The sequence below is a fragment of the Panthera uncia genome (genome assembly GCF_023721935.1).
Source record: "Panthera uncia isolate 11264 chromosome B3 unlocalized genomic scaffold, Puncia_PCG_1.0 HiC_scaffold_1, whole genome shotgun sequence".
In the NCBI taxonomy this organism is placed as follows: Eukaryota; Metazoa; Chordata; class Mammalia; order Carnivora; family Felidae; genus Panthera; species Panthera uncia.
The window spans coordinates 106,965,930-106,985,197 of record NW_026057582.1 but is presented as its reverse complement, the minus strand read 5'-3'; the positions used below and the strand labels follow the sequence as shown (position 1 = coordinate 106,985,197).

General features: G+C 53.4%; 1 protein-coding gene and 1 long non-coding RNA gene across 13 annotated transcripts in view; one reads left to right on the top strand and one right to left on the bottom strand.

Annotated features, from left to right (window-relative positions):
* The first annotated feature begins 702 nt into the window (after nt 1–702).
* Nucleotides 703–2,374, top strand: LOC125908916 (uncharacterized). Its single transcript, XR_007453478.1, has 2 exons — nt 703–1,161; nt 2,080–2,374. It is a non-coding gene; the product is annotated as an uncharacterized LOC125908916 (long non-coding RNA).
* A 6,081-nt stretch (nt 2,375–8,455) lies between these two features.
* MAP2K5 (mitogen-activated protein kinase kinase 5) overlaps nt 8,456–19,268 on the bottom strand; it is a 282,473-nt gene continuing 271,660 nt past the window's right edge. For 6 of the 12 annotated variants that reach the window (XM_049611814.1, XM_049611815.1, XM_049611816.1 and 3 more), the window contains one exon: nt 8,456–8,896. In XM_049611814.1, coding sequence (XP_049467771.1) covers nt 8,792–8,896 — 105 coding nt within the window. In that variant the 3' untranslated portion in view covers nt 8,456–8,791. Of the gene's footprint in view, nt 8,897–10,399; nt 10,525–19,268 lie in introns of those variants that run through there. The other 6 variants (XM_049611820.1, XM_049611821.1, XM_049611817.1 and 3 more) reach the window with 3 other exon arrangements.

The following is a 19,268-nucleotide window of genomic DNA, read 5'->3' as shown; positions in this document are numbered from 1 at the left end:
TTTAATCTTTATTTTTGAGTGAAAGAGACAGAGTGTGAGCGGGGAAGGAACAGAGAGAGAGGGAGACGCAGAATCTGAAGCAGGCTCCAGGCTCCAGGCTCCAAGCTGTCAGCACAGAGCCCGACGTGGGGCTCGAACTCACAAACCGTGAGATCATGACCTGAGCCGAAGTCGGATGCCCAACTAACTGAGCCACCCAGGTGCCCCTCGAGGCCACTTCTATCCCTCGGCTCCCGGTTCCTTCCTCCATCTTCAAAGCCAGTAGTAGCCTGGCATCTTCAAACCTGACTCCGCCTCTCCACTCCTTCCAGTCTCTTCTACTTTCAGCGACCCTTGTGATCACACTGGACTGACCTGGATAATCCAGGATAATGTGGGGCGCCTGGGTGGCTCAGTCGGTTAAGTGTCCAACTCTTGGTTTTGGCTCAGGTCATGATCTCACAGTTTCATGGGTTGGAGCCCCGCATCAGGCTCTGCGCTGGTAGCGTGGAGCCTGCTTGGGATTCTCCCTCCCTCTCTGTTCCTCCCCTACTTGCACTGTCTCTCTCTCAAACAAATAAACTTAAAAATAATCCAGGATAATCTTAAGATTATTTAAAGGTTAGTTGGTTGGCAACCTTAATTCCCCTTAGCCACGTAACATAATCTATTCATAGTTTCTGGGTATTGGGAAGTGAATTTCCTTGGGGGGGGGCTCTCATATTTTGCCTACTACAGAGGGAGGGAGGCAGGCAAAAAAGTGGGAAGCCACAGGGACTGGGGAGTGGGTGTGCAGGGCTGTATGTGTAAGTGGGGCAGCGGTGCCTGGGAGGAGGTAGCCAGCCCTTTTGTGCATGTCCTGGTCAGCATCAAAGATGACTTAATGATGACAGCAACAACCCACGAGGTGGGTGTCATTATCCCATTTGACGAATGAGGGAACTGAGGCTCAGAGAGGTTAGGTATCCTGCCCAGGGCCACACAAGTCAGTGGGAGAGCTGGGATGTGGGCCCAGGTCTGTGTGACTTTAAGCCCATGCCTTTCATTGCCACATTCCACCATCTCCCCCCTAGGACTGCCAATAAAGGGCCCTGGAGGCCATAGGGTGGAGGAGAAGGGTGCCATTTGCATGTCAGAAGACTCACATTGAAGGCTGCCTCTCTCACTGCCTTCCTGATGAAGGTATTTAAAATATCTTTAGGGACACCTGGGGTGGCTCAGTCCGTTAAGCGTCTGACTTTGGCTCAGGTCACCATCTTTGCAGTTCGTGGGTACAGGCCCCGCATCGGGCTCCGTGCTGACAGCTCAGAGCCTGGAGCTTGCTTCGGATTCTGTGTCTCCCTCTCTCTCTGCCACTCCCCCACTTGCGCTCTGTCTCTCTCTCTCTCAAAAATAAATATTAAAAAATACAACTAAATATCTTTAAAACAAATTATGATTACAAAAATAAGGAATCTGAGGAGCACCTATACCCTGTCACTCTGCAGCATCTATTGGGATCTTGTTCCCAGGAGGCAGGAGGGCGAGGCCACGTCACTGAGTTGGCTGTAGCCCCGCCCTTCCCCCCTCCATTTATTTAACTGCTATTATCCCTGAATCACCTGAACGCCCGGTGCTTCCCCCCCCCCCCCAACCCCCCTCGCTGCTCCTGCCTTCCTGGGCTCTCACTGGAATGAGGCTGATGGGTGGGGTAAGAAAACAGATAAGGATAGCACATCGAGGCCAGGCACTGATGGGGGCTCTGGGGCCACAGGGGGACAAGTCTGTCCACCCCCCTACCCCTCCCTCCTTGGAACTGCATTTCAGCCCAGCCTTGGAGGATAAGTAGGAGTTAGTTCAGAGACAAAGGGGTCATTGGGAAAGGTATCGGGGCTAAGGGAACAGCCTGTACAATGGCTGGGAGGCAGAGAAGACTGGGCTCATTTGGGGAGCAGAGCATCACCTCCTGTGATGGAAACATGGAGTGGGAGACAGAGGCGGGGTGATCATGCTCCGCCCTTGCAGGGGTGCTGAGAGGACCAGATGAGGCAAGGAGAGGCTGAAAGCAGTATGCCGTGCTCAGCTATGCTGTAACAAAGTGTTATTTCTTTTCTTTCTCAGAACTGAAGTGATCTGGACCAGGGAACTCTGGGTACCCCGTACCCTCTTTTTCCATCCTGCTGCCCTCACTGCTTTTCCCAGCGTGCACCCCCACTGCTTTCCCTACTATGGTCCCTCACCCCCGCAAAAGTTGGGGGAGGATAAAGAGCACATCCTTGGGAAGAACCTTCGGCGCAGCCAGACTTCCCCCGACTGGATGCCTTTAACTAAGTCTGTGGGCAGGAGAGACTTTTTATCCCTTGCAAGTTAATGCAAACTGTTAGGGAGATAAATAAATGACAGGGCTGCCGATGGACTGTTGGGCTCAAAGGAGGGAAATTTGTCTCACTTTAGAAGAAGGACCTGGAGGGCTCAGCCCCATCGACTCGTTCATTGTGCTGTTATCTGCCAGAGAGGTGGTGACACCGCAGCAATTAAGACAAACTTTGGTCTATAAGTTCGCGCCTGCAATCTCTGGCTTCAAAACAAGACAAATGATACCGCCAAGGGAGGAAACAAAGTCTTTTTCAGACTCTGTCCAAAGTCACAGCAAATATTTGTAGTTGTTCAGCAGAAAATTTGACATTACGAGGCCTGGGCTCTGCCACCCCTACCCCTGCCCCACATTAAAAGGCATCTCGGTGGCTTGCTTCAACCCAGGCTGCCTCCAGGACTCCGCCTGGCCTCCCCCTGAGGGGCCTCGCCCAGCCAGCCCTGCCCCACCACACCCACCTGCTCCCCAGTTCATGAGCACCCCTGGCGGATCAGGGACACAATGTCTGCCGGCCCAGCCTCACCACTGAAGGCTGGCTGACTTCCTCCCGCTTCCCGTCTGCTCCTCCCGCTCCATGCTGGCAGCTCATGCCCACGGAGGACCCGGCTCGGGGACCAGGCCCTGCTTCTGACCACCTGGGCTCCCCTGCCAGCTCCTCCCCACATCCCCACACCTGCTGGCCTTGGCCACCCGCACCTCAGAGCCGAGGCCGGCCGCTTCCCACCTGCTCGTAGTGGAAACACCCTGACCCTCAGTACAGAAGTTAGGACATGGTCCAGGTACAGTCCTGGGAGTCCACCCGCCCCAGTGCAGGGTCAGGAGCCGCTGGCCGCCTGGGCTGTGGAGAGCTGTCAGCGCTGGCTCCCTCCTTGTCCTCTAGCTCCCACTGCTGCACAGCTTCCTCCCAGCTTGCCCGGCACTGCCCTCCCCCTCCTCCCTCCCCCGCCCCACGCCCACAGGACTCCTGTCCCCTGTTCTCTCTCCCATCCTCCCTCTGCACCCAGAACAGAGGCTCCCACCTTGATAGGGCCCAGACTTAGCTAAAGGATGAAGCTCTAATGGGGAATCTGAGCAGTCGGTGGGACAGACCTCTTTGAGGTGGCATCGTGGCTCTCTCTGAGCTCCCCCAGCCAATGTAGAGGCAGCTGTCCATCCCCTTCTTTTATTATTTTATTCTATTAATTTTATTTTATTAAAATTTTTTTCATGTTTATTTTGAGAGAGAGAGAGAGAGGGAGAGAGAGAGAGAGAGAGAGAGAGAGAGAGAGAGAGAGAGAGAATGGGCAGAGAGATAGGGAGAGAGAGAATCCCAAGCAGGTTCCGTGCAATCAGCACAGACCCGATGTGGGGCTTGATCTAATGAACCGTGAGAGCATGACCTGAGCGGAGATCAAGAGTCGAATGCTTAACCCGCTGAGCCACCACCCAGGTGTGTCTGCTCATCCCCTTCTGACCAACCTGTGTGATGGACAGGGTCCGGGAGAGCTGCCAGCCTGCCTACCCATCACTCCTGGGATGTCGCTTTGAGGTCATTCTCCGGCCTTCAGTCGAGGGTACACAGACCTGGAAGCATATGCCTTCCTGAAAAGGTGCGGGCATGTTCAGCTGGAACACAAGGCCCTAGGTCCTTGGCCTCCAGACAGGGCCCCTGCAGCCATCCTTAGCCAGGTTATTCAGCCCATCTTGCGCTTGCCTGCCCATCCCCCACTGAGGTGGGTTCCTGGCTGGAGGCTCTGGGTCATACTGCTCTGGGCCACAAGGCATTGTCTAAGCACATCTGGGAAGCAAGGATCCCACGTTCCTCCCTCTGTCCCCATTGCTTTTTTGGAGGATCTCTAAAGTTCTGGGATTTTGTAACCTTTATTTCACAGTTGGGAAAACTGAAGGACAGAACCAGGAAGGGACAGTGGGCTGAGTGCCAAAGGGCCTCCTTACCTCCAAGCCAGGGCGGCAGCACCTGTTTCCCAGGGTGACCTGGGGACCCTGCAAAGATGCTTCTGTCCTAGAAACACTCCCCTTCAAGCTCCCCTGAGGGTCTGAGAGGACGGAGGCTGCATCTAATGGGGTTCTGGTCTCCAGGAGGCTCTGGTTAGAAGGCAGATGGACTTTACTGAGGGTTGGAGCAAGAGGCCAGAACAGGACAGTGACAAGTCCTGGGGAGAGGGGGCTGCCCCAAGGGCCTGGGACCTGAATACCCCCTCCTTCCATTCTTCCAGCCTTCCCTCCCACACCTTGGAGCACCTTCCCCCTGCCAGCCCTGGCCAAGCCCCGGGGAGAGAGGAGTCAGACTCATCCCTGCCCTGGAGGGGCTCACAGTCTGTACCCAGAGAAGGCAATAAAGAAGCTTCCAAGAAAAGGTGCCATTTGAGAGGCCTGATGGGAGGCATGGGAGTTGGCCACATGGAGGAGGGTGGGGGAGATGGTTGGGGTGACATTCTGGGAAGAGGGAAGAGGGGATCTGCAAAGATCCCCCTCCAGCCAGGGGGAACGTTGCAGGAAAACCCCCCAGTAACTGCCCAGTTCCCCATCTTCCCAAGGCTTTGAACAGAAGGAAACTGAGACCTTGGGGGCTGCCCCAAGGCAAGGGATTTCATCATGGGGTCCAGGAGTGAGAAGGCTCCAGGGGGTCCAAACCTTGGTTGTGAACAAAACCTGTGTGTGTGTGCATGTGAGTGCACGTAATTCGGGGACAGAGTTTGTTACTTGCTTGGGATGCTCGTGGGGGTAACCCAGGCTCCAGAATATCAGGGCTGGGAAAAGCTCCAGGATTCAGTGAAATCAACACCTGCATCTACTGAGGAGGAAACGGACACTCAGATGGAGACGTACTCTGTCTGTTTAGCCAGAGCTTCAGTATGCCCTCCAGAGCAGTGTCTCCCAGCGCCATTGGGGGGCGCTCTGCCTGTGCGACCTGGGGGCTGGTCACAGAGCAGACCCCTGGGCCCCATTCCCCCAGGTACTCTGTGCACCAGTGTGTGTGTGTGTGTGTGTGTGCAGTCTCTGTGCTAGATGGAGGATGGAGCACATGTGTGCGTGGGAAGCTGACTTCCAGAGCTGTGGCTAAGGGTGGGGTTCTGAGTTCCAAACCATGCTTTGCTACTTACTTGCTGGGAGACCTCAGGCCATGTCTCTTGGCCCCTCTGTACTTGTTTCCCCATCTGTAAAATGGGCAGATTAATGTTACCACCTACCTCACAGGACTGTCGTGAAGATGACCGTCTCAGTAAGCCCTCAGCATGGGGCTGGCATGGAAGGCCTGCTCATTTTCTCTACCTCCCCTGGCTTCCGATTTAGGCATGACAGGCTTGCTCGGTGCATCTTCTCAAAGCAAGGATGAGCGTTAAGCCTGGGTGGTGGCTGGTTCACATTCTGGGGTGGTTAGACCCCTCTGGGGAACCCCTGAGCTTTCCCCACTCCCTGAGCACCTCTTCCTTGGAAAGGACCTGGGGCCTGAATGCCCCTCCTTCCATTCCATGCAGCCCTCCCTGCCCTGAGCACTGACTCAGGGAGCAGCAGCCTTGATGGCCTGGGCCTCATCCAATTCTGTGACCTTCCTAGCCCCAGGCAACAGCAGGTGCTCAGTAAGATGGGCGCTCAGTTTGAGGCTGAGGGGCAGCTGGAGGCCGTCACCACCTTGAAAAGCATTACTAAAAGTACGACTCTGATCCTGCAGGAGAAAACAAAATGATGCCTCATGTAGGGTGGCTCCTTCACGGGCGACAGACTGAGCATGGGCTGGAAATCACAGGCCAGCCACTTCAGCCATTCGGCCAACAAACATTCACTGGGCACCTGCCAGCTGGGCTCTGTTCTTGGCACTGGGGATACCGTGTGAAGGGAACAGATCTGAATCTCCGCCCTTGTGGAGTGTACATAGGGGGCAGGAAGCGAGGAGATGGCAGATAAATTGTAAAAGCAGTGGTTTATCACACAGTCACAAATGCAGTGGAGGAAGGTGTGTAGGGAAAGGGAACAGGAGTCCCAAAGAGGTTTGGAGGGCTGCAATTATATATATATATACACACACACACACACATATATATATACACATGTATATACGTATATATATATACGTATGTATATGTACATGTATATACGTATATATATATGTATATATACATATGTATATATATGTATACGTATATATATATATATATATACGTATACATATATATATATATTTAAGTTTATTTATTTTGAGAGAGAGCATGCAGTAGGGAAGGGCAGAGAGAGAGGAAGACAGAGAATCCTAAGCAGGCTCCACACTGTCAGCGTGAAGCCTGATGCGGGGCTCAATCTCATGAACCGTAAGATGATGACCTGGGCCAAAACCAAGAGTTGGATGCTTAACGGACTGAGCCTCCCAAGCACCCTGGAGGGCAGCAATTTTCAATAGGGTGGTCAGGCAACTCACTGAGATGCCATGTGAACATAGCCCTGATGGGTGTAGAGGTGAGCCACGTGGATATGTGGGTGAGAGTTGTTCTCACGCCAAGTACAAAGGCCTGTGTTCCCTGGCATACCAGTTGCCTGTACCTTATCAACAAAATAATTGTGTTCTGGCTCAATGCAGCATGAGCTGTGCTCCCGCACGTGGTGATACAAGGATTCTGGCTCCTTCCACGTGTGGCTCAGCCCCTCCCACCACAGCCATTTCCGACTGAGCAGGAGACAGAAAGTGTAGTGGAGAAGGCACCTTAGCACCTACCTTAAACTTCTTGGCCCTGAAGCAACATACAGTCTGTTCTCTCATTCTATTGACAAGCGCTGGTCACGTGGCTCTCTTAAATGCAAGGGGTACTGGGTGACATCCTCCTGGGCTGGGCAGGGACTTCCCAGCAATAGCCCTTCACTGTGGAGGGAGCGTGAACCTCCCAGGGTCTGCTAGATGTCTCTGCCGCAGCCCTGAGTGGGGAGTGTGCCTGGATGTCCAAGGATCAGTGAGGACACCAGGTGGCTGGAGTACGCTGGGGGTGACCGGAGTTGAGATCAGAAATAACGGGGGCAGGGGCACCTGGGTGGCTCAGTCGGTTAAGCATCCGAGTGGGCTCGTGTCATTATCTCATGGTTTGTGAGTTCGACCCCAGTGTCGGGCTCTGTGCTGACACCTTAGAGCCTGGAGCTTGTCTTTGGATTCTGTCTCCCAATCTCTCTGCCCCTCCCCTGCTCCCCCACCCCCACAAGAGATCCCCCTTGTTTTCACTGACTCCCTCCAGTGGCCGTGTGGCGAACAGACTGCAGGGGCAGGTGGGAGTGGGGAGCATGGTAGGAGGCTGTTGCAGGGGTCCAGGTGTGGGGCCTGGGGTAAGGACAGGAGTGGTGGAATTGATACATATTGAAGGTAAAGACAACAGTCTTCCAGGTGGGCTAGATGTGGGGTGTGAAGGAGAAAGGAGTCAAGGCCAAGTGCCAGCATGTTAGCTTGGGTGCTGGGAGTACGGAGATGCCATTTACTGGGACGGGAAGGTGGTGGAGGTGGCTCTGAATGTGTGTGTGGCGTCAGGAATCTGCTTTTGCGTGTGGGAGATGCCACTTCGACCTGCAAGTGGAAACCCAAGCCTCTCTGAGCCTCAGTTCCTTGCCTGTAAAATGGGGGTAACCACACTTACCTGGGCAGGAAGATTCCCGGAGAGGATGGCTGTGAATGGCCCGAGATGAGTGAGGTTCGCAGGGTGTGGGGTCAGAGGCAGTGACGGGCAGCTTGCTGGTGGAGCCGGAGGTGGGGCGTGGGAGTGGGAGATGGGAGAAGGGCCTCTCGGAGCCACTCAGGGCCTTTTTCCGACTCCTGGTCTCCTGCTCCCTCCTCACCTGCTGCCCCAGGACAGATCACGGTGTTGAAGCCGGTGGGATAGAGAGTAGGACAAAAGCCAGTCTGGCAAGGAGCACACAACGGGGGTCCTGGGGGTCCGGATCTATTGCTGGCTCAGCTACTCCTTCCACGGGACTTGGTCTGGGGACCCCCATGCCTCAGTCTTTTGTCTGTCAAATGGGCTGGGCTGTGGGGCTCCTCATAGAACATCTGGAAGCACTTGGGGTGCCTGCAGGTGCCTGGGGAAGGGCAGCTGAGTGGAGGACCCTCCCTCACCCCCCACAGTACCACCCGCATGTGGGGAGGCAACCACAAAGCAGTAATATCTTTATTCCCATCAGTGACGCTGACAGGGCCTGACCCTTTACAAAGAAAAAGGTTAGGAAAAAGAGGGGCAGGGGCACAGGAGCCTCCATTCTTGATGCCCCCACCCCTCTGCCCACCCCCAGTCAGTGCCTCCAGACCAGGAAGGGCAAGGGCTGGCCACTCTTGAGGGCTCCCTATGCTAGCCCATCTGCCGGCGGAGTTGAAGGTGAGAGCAGGGAAGCCGGGCCCAGCAAAGCTCTTCCGGTGCAGACAGCAAACGGGGCGCAACAGGTAGGCTGTCCCCTTGGTGACCAGTCCTGGGCTTTCAGCGCCCCTCTGTGGCGTCATGGGGGCCCCTGTTGATTCCGCCTCTCTTCCAGTGCCCTGCATACCCACATGGACACCACGGTGGCATTTCCGTCATTGAACTGCATGATGAACGGGTGGCCCTGTGGAGGGGAGGAGAGGCTGTGACACGCATTCCCCAGACTCTGTGCTTCATTACACTCAGCAAGGCCTGTTCTCAGCCCAGACCCTTTTTCTTCTCCGCACTAGCCCTGTGAGATAAGGAGGACAGCTACGAACCCATTTCTCAGCTCGCTGACTGAGGCCGGTGGTGGGGAGGTGACATGTCTGTCTGCAGCACTCGCTCACTGCGCGGCTCAGATTCTGCCTGGTGCTCTCCTACTTTCTCCTGAAAGCTGCCCTCGGGTGAGGGCCTGTCCCATGTCCACACTGTCTGGCCCCACATCACCCATACCACTCCAACAGCTGGCCGGCCAACGCCTGGCTCCAGGGTTTCCAGTGTCCCAGTCCAGCTGCTGCCCACAGATCAGAGGATCCTCTCGTCTGAAGCTATGCCAATCCCTTCTAGTGTTCTTTGTCTAAGGCTCTCTGAACAAGTCCCAGTGCGCGAGTGGAGGGAAGGCCAATGTACCAGGGCAAGGGGCAATATGCTGGTGGGTGCAGATCACTCTGCTTCCTGGTGACAAGTTGGGGGCTCGACTTTGGAGGGGCCGGTACTGTCTCTGCACGGCCTGTCTCGGGCTCTAACCTACTTAGCCCATAGGCAGGCCAGGTTATATTTAGCCAGTCCCTTCCCGTGCGGTACTGAGGAATCAAGATTCACACTCACAATCTTACGGCCTCCTAGGAGTTCCCAGGGAAGGTCAGAAAAAAGTAGTGGCAGTCAAAGAGTCACCTTGATCACAGGCCAAAGGTGAAAGGAAAACTGAAAGGCATGCTCTTCCCTCCTCCTTACCAACTGGCTTCTCTGCTAAAGAACACACATAGGCAGCTTCCTCCTCTACCAAAAACGTAGCCAGAGACCCAGGGAGGCACAGTGGGTGGGCAGAGGTGGGGGGAGGCTCCTTGCTTCCTTCTCTGCCCCCCACCTCCTCCTCTCCCTCCCCTGCAGTCTTCCAGATCCAGCTCCCCTGCACCCTCCAGCTTTCTGAGTCCTTCTTGGGCCCCCCTCACCTCCCCACTGGTGTGAGCTGGGCTCCCAGCACTGCTTTCCCAATATACCCCAGTCCTGACCTGCAGCCCTGGGGGTAGCCAGCTGCTGGCCACACGTTTGAAGCTCCAAGCTGCCTTAAAACGAGCTCATCATGTGGCCAGGAGGGATGTGGGCCCAGGGCGCGATGCCCTGGGTGTCCAGACCCCAGTGTCTGCAGGAGTGACCCAAGACCAGGCCAGGGGAGGGAATGGGGCTGCCTGGTCAGACCCGAGATGTCTCTGGGGACAGGAAGGAAGATCATTGAGGCTTCCTTACCCTGGACTGATGTCACATCCCCTTTGCTGGCTTTCCCAATTCAGGCAAGGAAAACCGTCCCCAGGAGCATCCTTCATGGTCTGGCTCAGAGACATACAGAACACCGGTGGGGGTGCAGGGAGGGAAGACACTCAGCTTAGAGGGTGCCAAGGACCCCCACCCCAGGGCAGGGACTCACTCAGGCCATCACGGAGCGCGGCCTGGAGCCCAGTCAGGCGCCTCCTGTGATCTGCTTGAGACATTCCATGGGGCTCCCAACACATCTGTGGGGCGGCCGAGGGAGCAGGTGCCCCTTGTGGGCTGCTGCTGGGTAAAAAGAGTGGGAGGCCAGCTTGGGTTGGTGTCCCGCAGGAAGCGCAGACCTGGGTTGGGGGCTGAGGCAGGAGAGGCCCAGGAGGGCCTCTATCTTGACCCCCATTCGGAGTTCTCCCCCCTGCATATACGCCTACCCCACACCCGCCTTCCTAAATCGCTGCCTAAATAGACGGAATTTTCCTGAAGTCCGAGTGTCCACATTTCCTTTTCTGGAGGCTCAGGAGAGACGACCTTGCGCCCTTGAGAAGAACAAAGGGAGAAGCTGTGCTCAGGAGCCGATGGGCCCCCTCCCCCCAAGCCCGGGGTAGCACAGTGTCACTTTCCCAGAATGCCCGGTGACTTTGGGGCCCATATGCTCCATCTCTGTTATCATCTGTTCGGGAACAAGCAGAGCGGAACTGCAGGAGGGGAGAGTGGAGGCATTCCTTCAGTTGCGGGCAGGCTGATGGCCGCTCTGCAGGGAAGCATTTGCCCAAGTGCCCTGGGAGGCGCAAGGGGGAGGCGGTGGCTCTGGCAGAGACTTTGCCCCTTTCCCGCCCTCCTCGGCTGGGAGGTGACTCTCGCGTCCAGCGTATCCCTGAAGCTTTACCCCAGCCTGAAGGGAGTGACCTGGACAAGTGGTCTTGTCCCCAGCTGCCGCTGACTGGCTGGGGGGGGAGATGAGTGGAGGAATCACAGAGGGAGGCAGAGAGGACAGAGACAGACGGACATGGAAGGGGAGACCCCGGCCTGTCCAGGCATCCGGGCCTGCGATGTGTGAACTTGGGAGCTGTTGGCAGTGTGGGCCGCCGTAGGAGTGAACGTACCAAGAGAGCCGGTGTGCGGGAAATGAGAGGACAGAGAGCAGCAGTGGACCGGGGGGGGCCACGTTCCCGGGGGCCTGGAGGCAGCTCTGCTCGCAGGGCCCGTGAGCACCTCATGGTTCGCGCGAGAGGCACTGAGTCATAGGTGGGTGCTATGATCTCCACCGTACAGATGAGGCAATGGAGGCCGCTGGCTCGTGGCCGACATGCCTGGGCTCCCGGAGCTGGGGCTGGACCACAAGTCTCTGTAACCCAGGCCCATCATCCGGGGTTCTCCTAGGCTGACCTGGGGTGTACAGAAGTGGGAGAATCAACACGCAGATCGCGATCCCCCTCACCTCATCTCTGTCATGATTCAGTCCCTCCCAGACAAAGGTGGGCCTCAGGCTGCGAGCCTGAACTGCCCCAGGTCCTGACCTCCGTTAGCACTGTCCCTTGTACGCCCTGGGAGAGTGCTTGCTCTGCCATGGTGGCAGGTCACTCTCACTCGACTCCCCCTATCCCCCTCAGCCTGTGTGGGGAAGCAGGGAATACCATCATCCCATTTTACAGAAGAGGAAACTGAGGCCCAGGGAGGGAAGTGGCTGGTTAAGTGCTGGCACTGAACTCCAGTCTTCTGGTTTCTGTGCTGGTGTGTCTCAGGGCTGGACTATGTCCCCTGTGACCCGGGCACTTCCTCTTTATAATACAGCGACCCTCCTCCAGCCCCATGACATGTGTGATGCAGGAACTCCTCATGAGTTTAACGAGCAAACAAAATTCGATGGACAGTTCTGGGAAAAGCATGAGAATCACTCAGCCACTGAAGTGCCTGGTTCCCAGGTGGCTCCGGACAGGCCTGGGCAGATGCCGGCATAGCCAGATGCTCTAGGAGTCCAGGCAAGGCCAGATGCTGGAGCTGGATGGAAGCTACACCCTAAATAACACTGAGTCCAGCACCGTGGATAAGTGCTCTGTGCCGGGCACTCACCAAGGGCTTTGGTCCTGATTTTCCTACAAAAATCATGCTCACTATGGAGGTGCACACAGCTATGTGCACCCACCTTCCAGATGAAGCAATAGACACTCGGGGACCTGTCCGAGGTCAGCAAAGCGACCTGCACGCAGCTTGTCAGGGGCATCCTGCCCTGTCCCTGCCAAGGTGGCCGGCCCAGGCACCCGGACCTCTGTCCTCCAGCCAGAAAGTATGTTAGCAGCCACTCTGCAGGGGCTGACAGGGCACGTGCCAGGCGGGGACTGCGGCTGGTCTTGCTGGCCTTGTCACCAGCGGTGGGAGCCACTCTCATTTCCTGGATTCTCTCAGGGCCAATTGGAACAATTACACTGGTGAGTGCTGAAGTATTATGGTCCACAAACTTCGCCACAGAAAATGGAGGCACAATGAAGGCAAAAGGATGGGACTGCAAGAGGTAGGATGACCCCAAAAGTGGGACGTGGAGGGGGAGTGAGAGGGACGAGCCAATGGCAGCCAAAGACGGCTGGTGTTGCCTGGTGCAGACGCGGCCGCATGGGGCTGAGAAGGGATCGTGCTGGTGCAGCTCGGGGAGCAGGTGGAAACAGCTCAGGAAGAGGAACTGTAGTTGTTCCTGCTCCTTCAACTCGGCAGAGTGACCGGTGTTTCGCCAGAGTGTAACTCTCTGCCTCTGTAATTTAAATGTCCCTGCTTTTTTCCCATCGGTTTCATTGTGATGAGATGCCTTCCTGACAGCAGGGCGCTCCAGAGACCCTCCCATGTGGGCAGCACTCTGCCCTCTGCCAAGGGGGAAGGGAGACGGTGGGTGGCAGGGAGCCAGGGGGTGGTTAGTGTGCCCACTGTGTGGGCGGGAAATGGAGGCCCCGAGCCTGCAGTGGGGATAAATCCTGCCTGAGGCTCAGGTATTTGGACTTCTCACGCTCTGCCCTTAACTGGGATTTGACTTTCTGCCTAAATGGGAATTTACCCATTTGAGTCTTCACACTTTGTTCTCTTGTGTAATTTCCTAAAGAGCATCGTGCATTTGAATCCTTTAATAATATGCAGGTGTGGCTGCAATGCCGGCACATAGTAGGCCCTCAATTAGTAGCAGGCCTGTGGCACGACAAAGTCACTGCGTATTGTGTATGTGTGCATCTACTCGTCAAGCACTTGCTATGCGCCTTCTGGCTGCCTTACATCTGCACATGGCCTTGAACCCTCCCAACACCCTCATTTACAGACAAAAGAAACTGAGGTGCCAAGAAATGTGACATGGGTCAAGGTCATAGAACTAGAAAGTAGCAGACTTGGGATCTGCATCTAAGACTCTCTTCTGTCATAGAGGACATCAACTTCTGTGCTCCTTGAGGTCAGGCACAGTGAGTTCTAAATTTCTACTTTTTAAAAAGAGTATCTTGTACTTCATAGGTGCTCAACAGGTGATTTATTTTTTATTTATTTTTATTTTACAGAGAGAGAAAGAGGGAGAGGGGCAGAGGGAGAGAGAATCTTAAGCAGGAGCCCGGTGGGGGTCGATCCCACGACCCTGAGATCATGACCTGAACTGAAATCAAGGGCGCCTGGGTGGCTTAGTCAGCTAAATGTCCGACTTTAGCTCAGGTCATGATCTCGCAGTTTGTGAGTTCGAGCCCTGCATTGGGCTCTGTGCTGACAGCTTAAAGTCCGGACCCTGCTTCAGATTCTGTGTCTCCCTCTCTGCCTGCCCCTCCCCTGCTCACGCTCTCTCTCTCAAAAATAAATAAACATTAAGAAAAAAAAAAAAGAATCAGACACTCAGCTGACTGAACCACCCAGACCCCTCAAGAAGTGATTTTTAACTGGTAACTGCAGTTAGGGCGCCAAAAAAGCATATATGTCTCTCCCCTGTTCAAAGTCCAATGTGTTAGGCACTTCTATTCAAATAGTTTACTTAATAATCAGCAACTCTAAGCATTAATAGTATCTCCACTTTATAGATGAGGAAACTAAAGCACAGAGAGATTGAGGAACCTGCCCAAGGCCATACAGCTTCGATACAGTGTTGTCTCCAGAGCCCATGCCCTCAGCCATTGTGTTGTCCTTTGTTATCAGTGCCAGAGCTGGAAGATGGTGGCATCCACCCTGTAGGCCAGCCTCCCCTCAGAGCAGAAGCTGGATGGTCTATTTGATAACCCCAGCTTCCCTGCTTCTCTATTCCTTCTCCTTGGGTCTAGGCTCCAGAGAAGCAGGAAAACTAAGGTCCAGTGCCTGGAAACTTTCCAGGGCTACAGAGACCAGACCCTAGAGGTAAACACAGAAAGAACAATCAAAAACAGGATGTCAAACAGCAGGCTGGGCTCCCAACTGGAGATCTCGCACTATGGGGCCTTTGTGTCTCCTCTCAAAAAATGCCACCTCTCCCAGACAGAACTGTGCAAACACCTTCCTCCTGACCTCTCTAGAGAACACACTTGCTCTGCTATGTGTTACCATCATTTGAACCCACTTTATCCTAACACTAGACTGTTAGGATAGTCTAGGATAGACTGTTAGGATAGAAACCACTCAAAAGCAAGGCAATACTAATCGCACAGCAGCCGCCAAGAAAAGGGAGTTGGATTGACTGGTAAGTTATGGCATCTCCCCAGGAACCTGATGCCAGGCTGAGAAGCATCACAGGCTGGGGTGGGAAGGCCTAGCAAGAAGGCTCCACAAGCCGAGGCTGCTCTAGACTCTAGGGGGGGCCTCTCTGGACCACAGGACTCCCCTCCCACAGGGTGAGCCCCCGACCACCAGGTACTCCTCTCCCACCAAGGAAGCTGCATGGAAGAGAATTCCAGGGACCCATGAGCCTGCTGAAACAAGCAGGCCCAGCCCGGTTACACTTCAGCCAAGTCTAAACCAAGTAAAGGCTGCTTGGGTGGGCTGGCAGGGGCAGTCTTGGGATTAGGTGGGGCCTGTAAGGGGTGACCTGAGAGGCTTCAGGGGCCCCAATGTCAACACACTGCCCAGCACTCCACCTTTCTTTGCTGGGCCCGCAAGCCTTGCCTGAAGGCTCTCTGCACGTGCCTTCACGGTTCCAGCCCTAATGGCAGGGCTAATGGCTTTAGTCTCTTCTCAGCAACAGTGGAGGAGTGGTAGACGGGACCTCAGAGACCAGTGGGGCCGCAGGATGTGAGGTGTGTTGGGGCTTCCACATGTTTCATTCAAGTTGTTAAGAAATATTTTCACTATATTCGTAATTACAAAATAACATACACAGATGCTTAAGTCAACGTGTCACACTGAATACTGGCAATTCATCACCACAGACTATGCTATTAGCTTATTTTTTTTGCAGCTCTTGGAGGAAAGTCAGTCTGCTTGTTAGATCGGTGCATATTACTTAACTTCTTATCTGTGGGTTGACAACTAGGAGGGGCTGTTCTGGTGCACTGGCCTTGGAACACACTCAGGGCTGTGATGTCCACTCACACTGTAATGATCCATTGGGCTGTGTGAGTGCCACACGGGAGCCAGGTGCACTGAGCCCATGAAGTATGTCTGCCCAGAGGCTGCCACGTGATGCCCAGCAAGGGGGAGAAGGTCAAGGCTGCTCTGAGTTTCTGATGGTGTCAGTTCCAGTAAGTTCTGAGTACCTCTTGTCTGACCTACAGATTTTGAAAAGCAACTCATATGAACAGTTGCTGGTTACTCGCAATGACTAAGGTTCGAAATACAAGTTTTCTGCTACTCCTTTTTTAAAGCTTCTCTATGGGTTTAACTGACGCCTAAGTTGAGCAGGCAGCCGGGGAAATCAGGGTTTCCGTGATTCTGTGCTACTGAGACAAGAGCAGAGAGAAACTGAAAGCTGATGGCAATAAAATCATAACTGTCACCTATGAGCCCAGCTCTCAGATTTTTGTGTTCTTCAAGAGAGGTCTCATAAATGACTTTATAAAGAAGTGTCAACAATGAATACTAATACATTCATGCTGGAAAAACCACCCTCTTTTCTATATTGAGATCCTGCATTAATTTTACATCATAAAAAGCATTCCACTGCTAAAGGTTCAAAACTACATATCGAATCCCTACTTACTGAGGAGAGAAGTTCAGCTTAGAGAGCGGAATGACTTATAAAAGGATGCACAGATGTCTGATGTCTCTGCACCTGCTGACAAGTGGCAGGGCAGCGGGCAGCCTTTATACTATTAATTACATGACATAATAAGTCATAATCACCCCTGGGGTCAACTCCGCCTTTCAGGCCGGGCATGCCAGGCTGGTCACCAGGGGGAGCTGGGGAGAGAGGTGGCTGGAGGGGAGACCCATGAGGGACTCAGCAGGGAAGAGCTGAGGTACCTCAATAGAAATCCTCTCTGTCCCTGTGTGGGGTAGCACAAGGAGCCCTGTACAAAGAGTGAGCAAACCTTCTCTTGTTGTTCCAGAGTGATGGCTTGGGAAGGGCTACAATCGCCTGACTGTAGAGGAGAGACTGATATGGGGGGGGGGGGACTCCATTTCCCAGGCTTCATCATTCCACCAGAAGGACTTCTGTTGTTACTACTTTCCTGAGCCTTGCCCCCACGGACAAGGAATGGCGACACTGGGAGGAAGGACTGAGCGTGATGAGCTCAGGGGTCTCCTGCCCACCGGAAGGGTGTGTTCTGGTCTGACCTCTTATTGGAGAGGCCTGAGGTTGCTCACCCCTGGGACTCAGTAAATTCCCAGCAAGGCCACTGGGGCCACAAGGTAATAAGCACATCCTTTAATCCAGGTCTTCATAGAAGTAAAGCTGATACTTGCTTTCCACCATTTCCTGAGTCCTGTTTCCCAGCTGGTTTTGAAGATAAGGACCATGTCTGCTGACCTCCTCACTCCCGCCCAATACCACTGCACTCTCTTCCTCTTGGGGTGGGTTAAAATAAGGACCAAACAAGATCGCCAGCCCACAGACACAGGCAGGCAGTGTGAGGGGTGGTTATTACTCCTCTGCATAGAACACTTTGGGGGTACAGCCGCAAGATGAGGGTGTGAGCCTGGTTTCTGTATAGCTAGTGTGGAATCCGCCTGTTTACCTAGCTTGACTTTCTAGAATGTGCTTTCTCAGCCTCTAATTTCTAAAGCTTCTCCCTGGGTGGGGGTGACAGGGGACCCTTCCAGCCCTTCATTTTCGTTTAAGACCTAAGAAACAGTTTGCAGCTGTGACATGCCATTTCAATCAACCTTCCTGAGTTTATTCTTCACAATTGCTACAGAAATAGATGTTCCTCCCCAAATATTCAATTATTAGCAGCAAATTGCTTACCTCTAGCCATCCTACACTATACACAAACAGCTAAGGGGGTCAAGGAGCTCTCCACCTTTCATCTGAGCAGATCTATGTGCTCCTACACAGAGTAATTGGTCAGAAAATGGCCCATCAAGAGAATAAGATGTTTCCAGAGGTCTCCATGAGTCATTCTAGGGCCTGTATGGTGTAGTACAGGGACAGGGCACAGGGTGACTTCAGAGGGCCATGGTGAGGGGGGTAAACATGCAGGATGCCAGCACTCCTGAGTCTGTGTCAGAGGAAGCTGGCCCATGTGAGTGGCAGAATGGTGCCTCTGGCCCATTTAAGGGGGGCTGTGGTGGCTGTCTGGTAGGGAACTCAGATAGGGCTGGGGATAGGATGCTGGCTCCCCAGGCAGTTTCAGGGTGGGCAGATGCCCAGAGGAGTCGGGATCAGAGGGTACCAGAGGGAGAATGGGGGTCTTGCTCCAATAATGCTGAGGACTCTTGCCTGAGAGGCTGAATGCGTAACAGGTCCAAGCAGTGAATATGGGACCATTTACCGATTTCTTGATGTTTAAGGTTTGTCTTTTGGGATGACAGCTGTGTGGTGGTGGAGGTTGAAAGCCTCGATGCTCAGAAGGTTGAATTTTCTCCCACCCCTTTTTTTTCTTACCTCTTGAGATTCGATGTTTGTTTGGGGACCTTTGATGGGTGTGTGCATGTGCTCATGTGTGTATGTGTGATGTGAGCTTGTGAGTGTACAAAAGGCAGGAGGTAGGCAATGAGAACCAGCACAATTTCTGGTACACAGGGGGAACTCCATATGTTTGGAGTGATTCTAACAGTCAATGAAGAGACGATGAGAGACAAAGACAGCCTTAAAGACTTCCTTTTATGTGGCCCTCACCCTGGCAGATAAAATGGAACAGTTTTAAAAGGCATAGCTTAACTCATAAGAAAGAAAGGGAATCCACAAATGCTAACAATGAAGAGGGAACTGAAAACCAGAATTTTAAGTGAGTGGAAGTCTCGCTTTACGGGGGCTACTGGTTCCAGGAATGTTGTCCTGGCAAGTGTGAAAAACGAAGCAGAAACAGGAGACAAGGTCCCCCACAGGGCTGGCCCAGAGACCCTGAACAAAGCTGAGACTACAGAAGGGGTGTTATAAAAAGTCTACACATCAGCATAGGGGACCATAAGGTGGCTCTGAGTAGAGTCACCCAAGAAATATAAAAATGGGGCGGAGCCTTGTGTAGTTGGGGCCCAATATACTACCTCTGTAGTCTGAGAACCCCAGGTTGATAAACTAACGGAATGTTGATCTTGATCTAGTGATACTCTGGAATGTCTGTCAGAAGCATATGAAAAAACCATTCTTGGGCAATCATTCTGAAATTCAAGAATATCCACAGTAACAAACTCCACTCAGTATGAGCTTACAGGAAAAATTCCAAAGCACGTGAGGCACTAATTTGCTGTGGACCAAAATGAGAAGACAAAACACACACGGCAAGATGAGAGTTCTCAGAACGGAGGTAATAGAAAAATAATTGGGAAATGTAATGAAAAGCATACATTTGGAAAGACTAAAGACATACAAAAAGAAATTGAAGTACTAAGAAAAGAACAAGATATTATGAGAAAGAGAACAGAGATTTGAAAAAGAATTAAATGTAACTTATAGAAATAAAACATATAGTCACTGGAAAAAAAAAAAAGAAACTGTGTATAGATGAGCC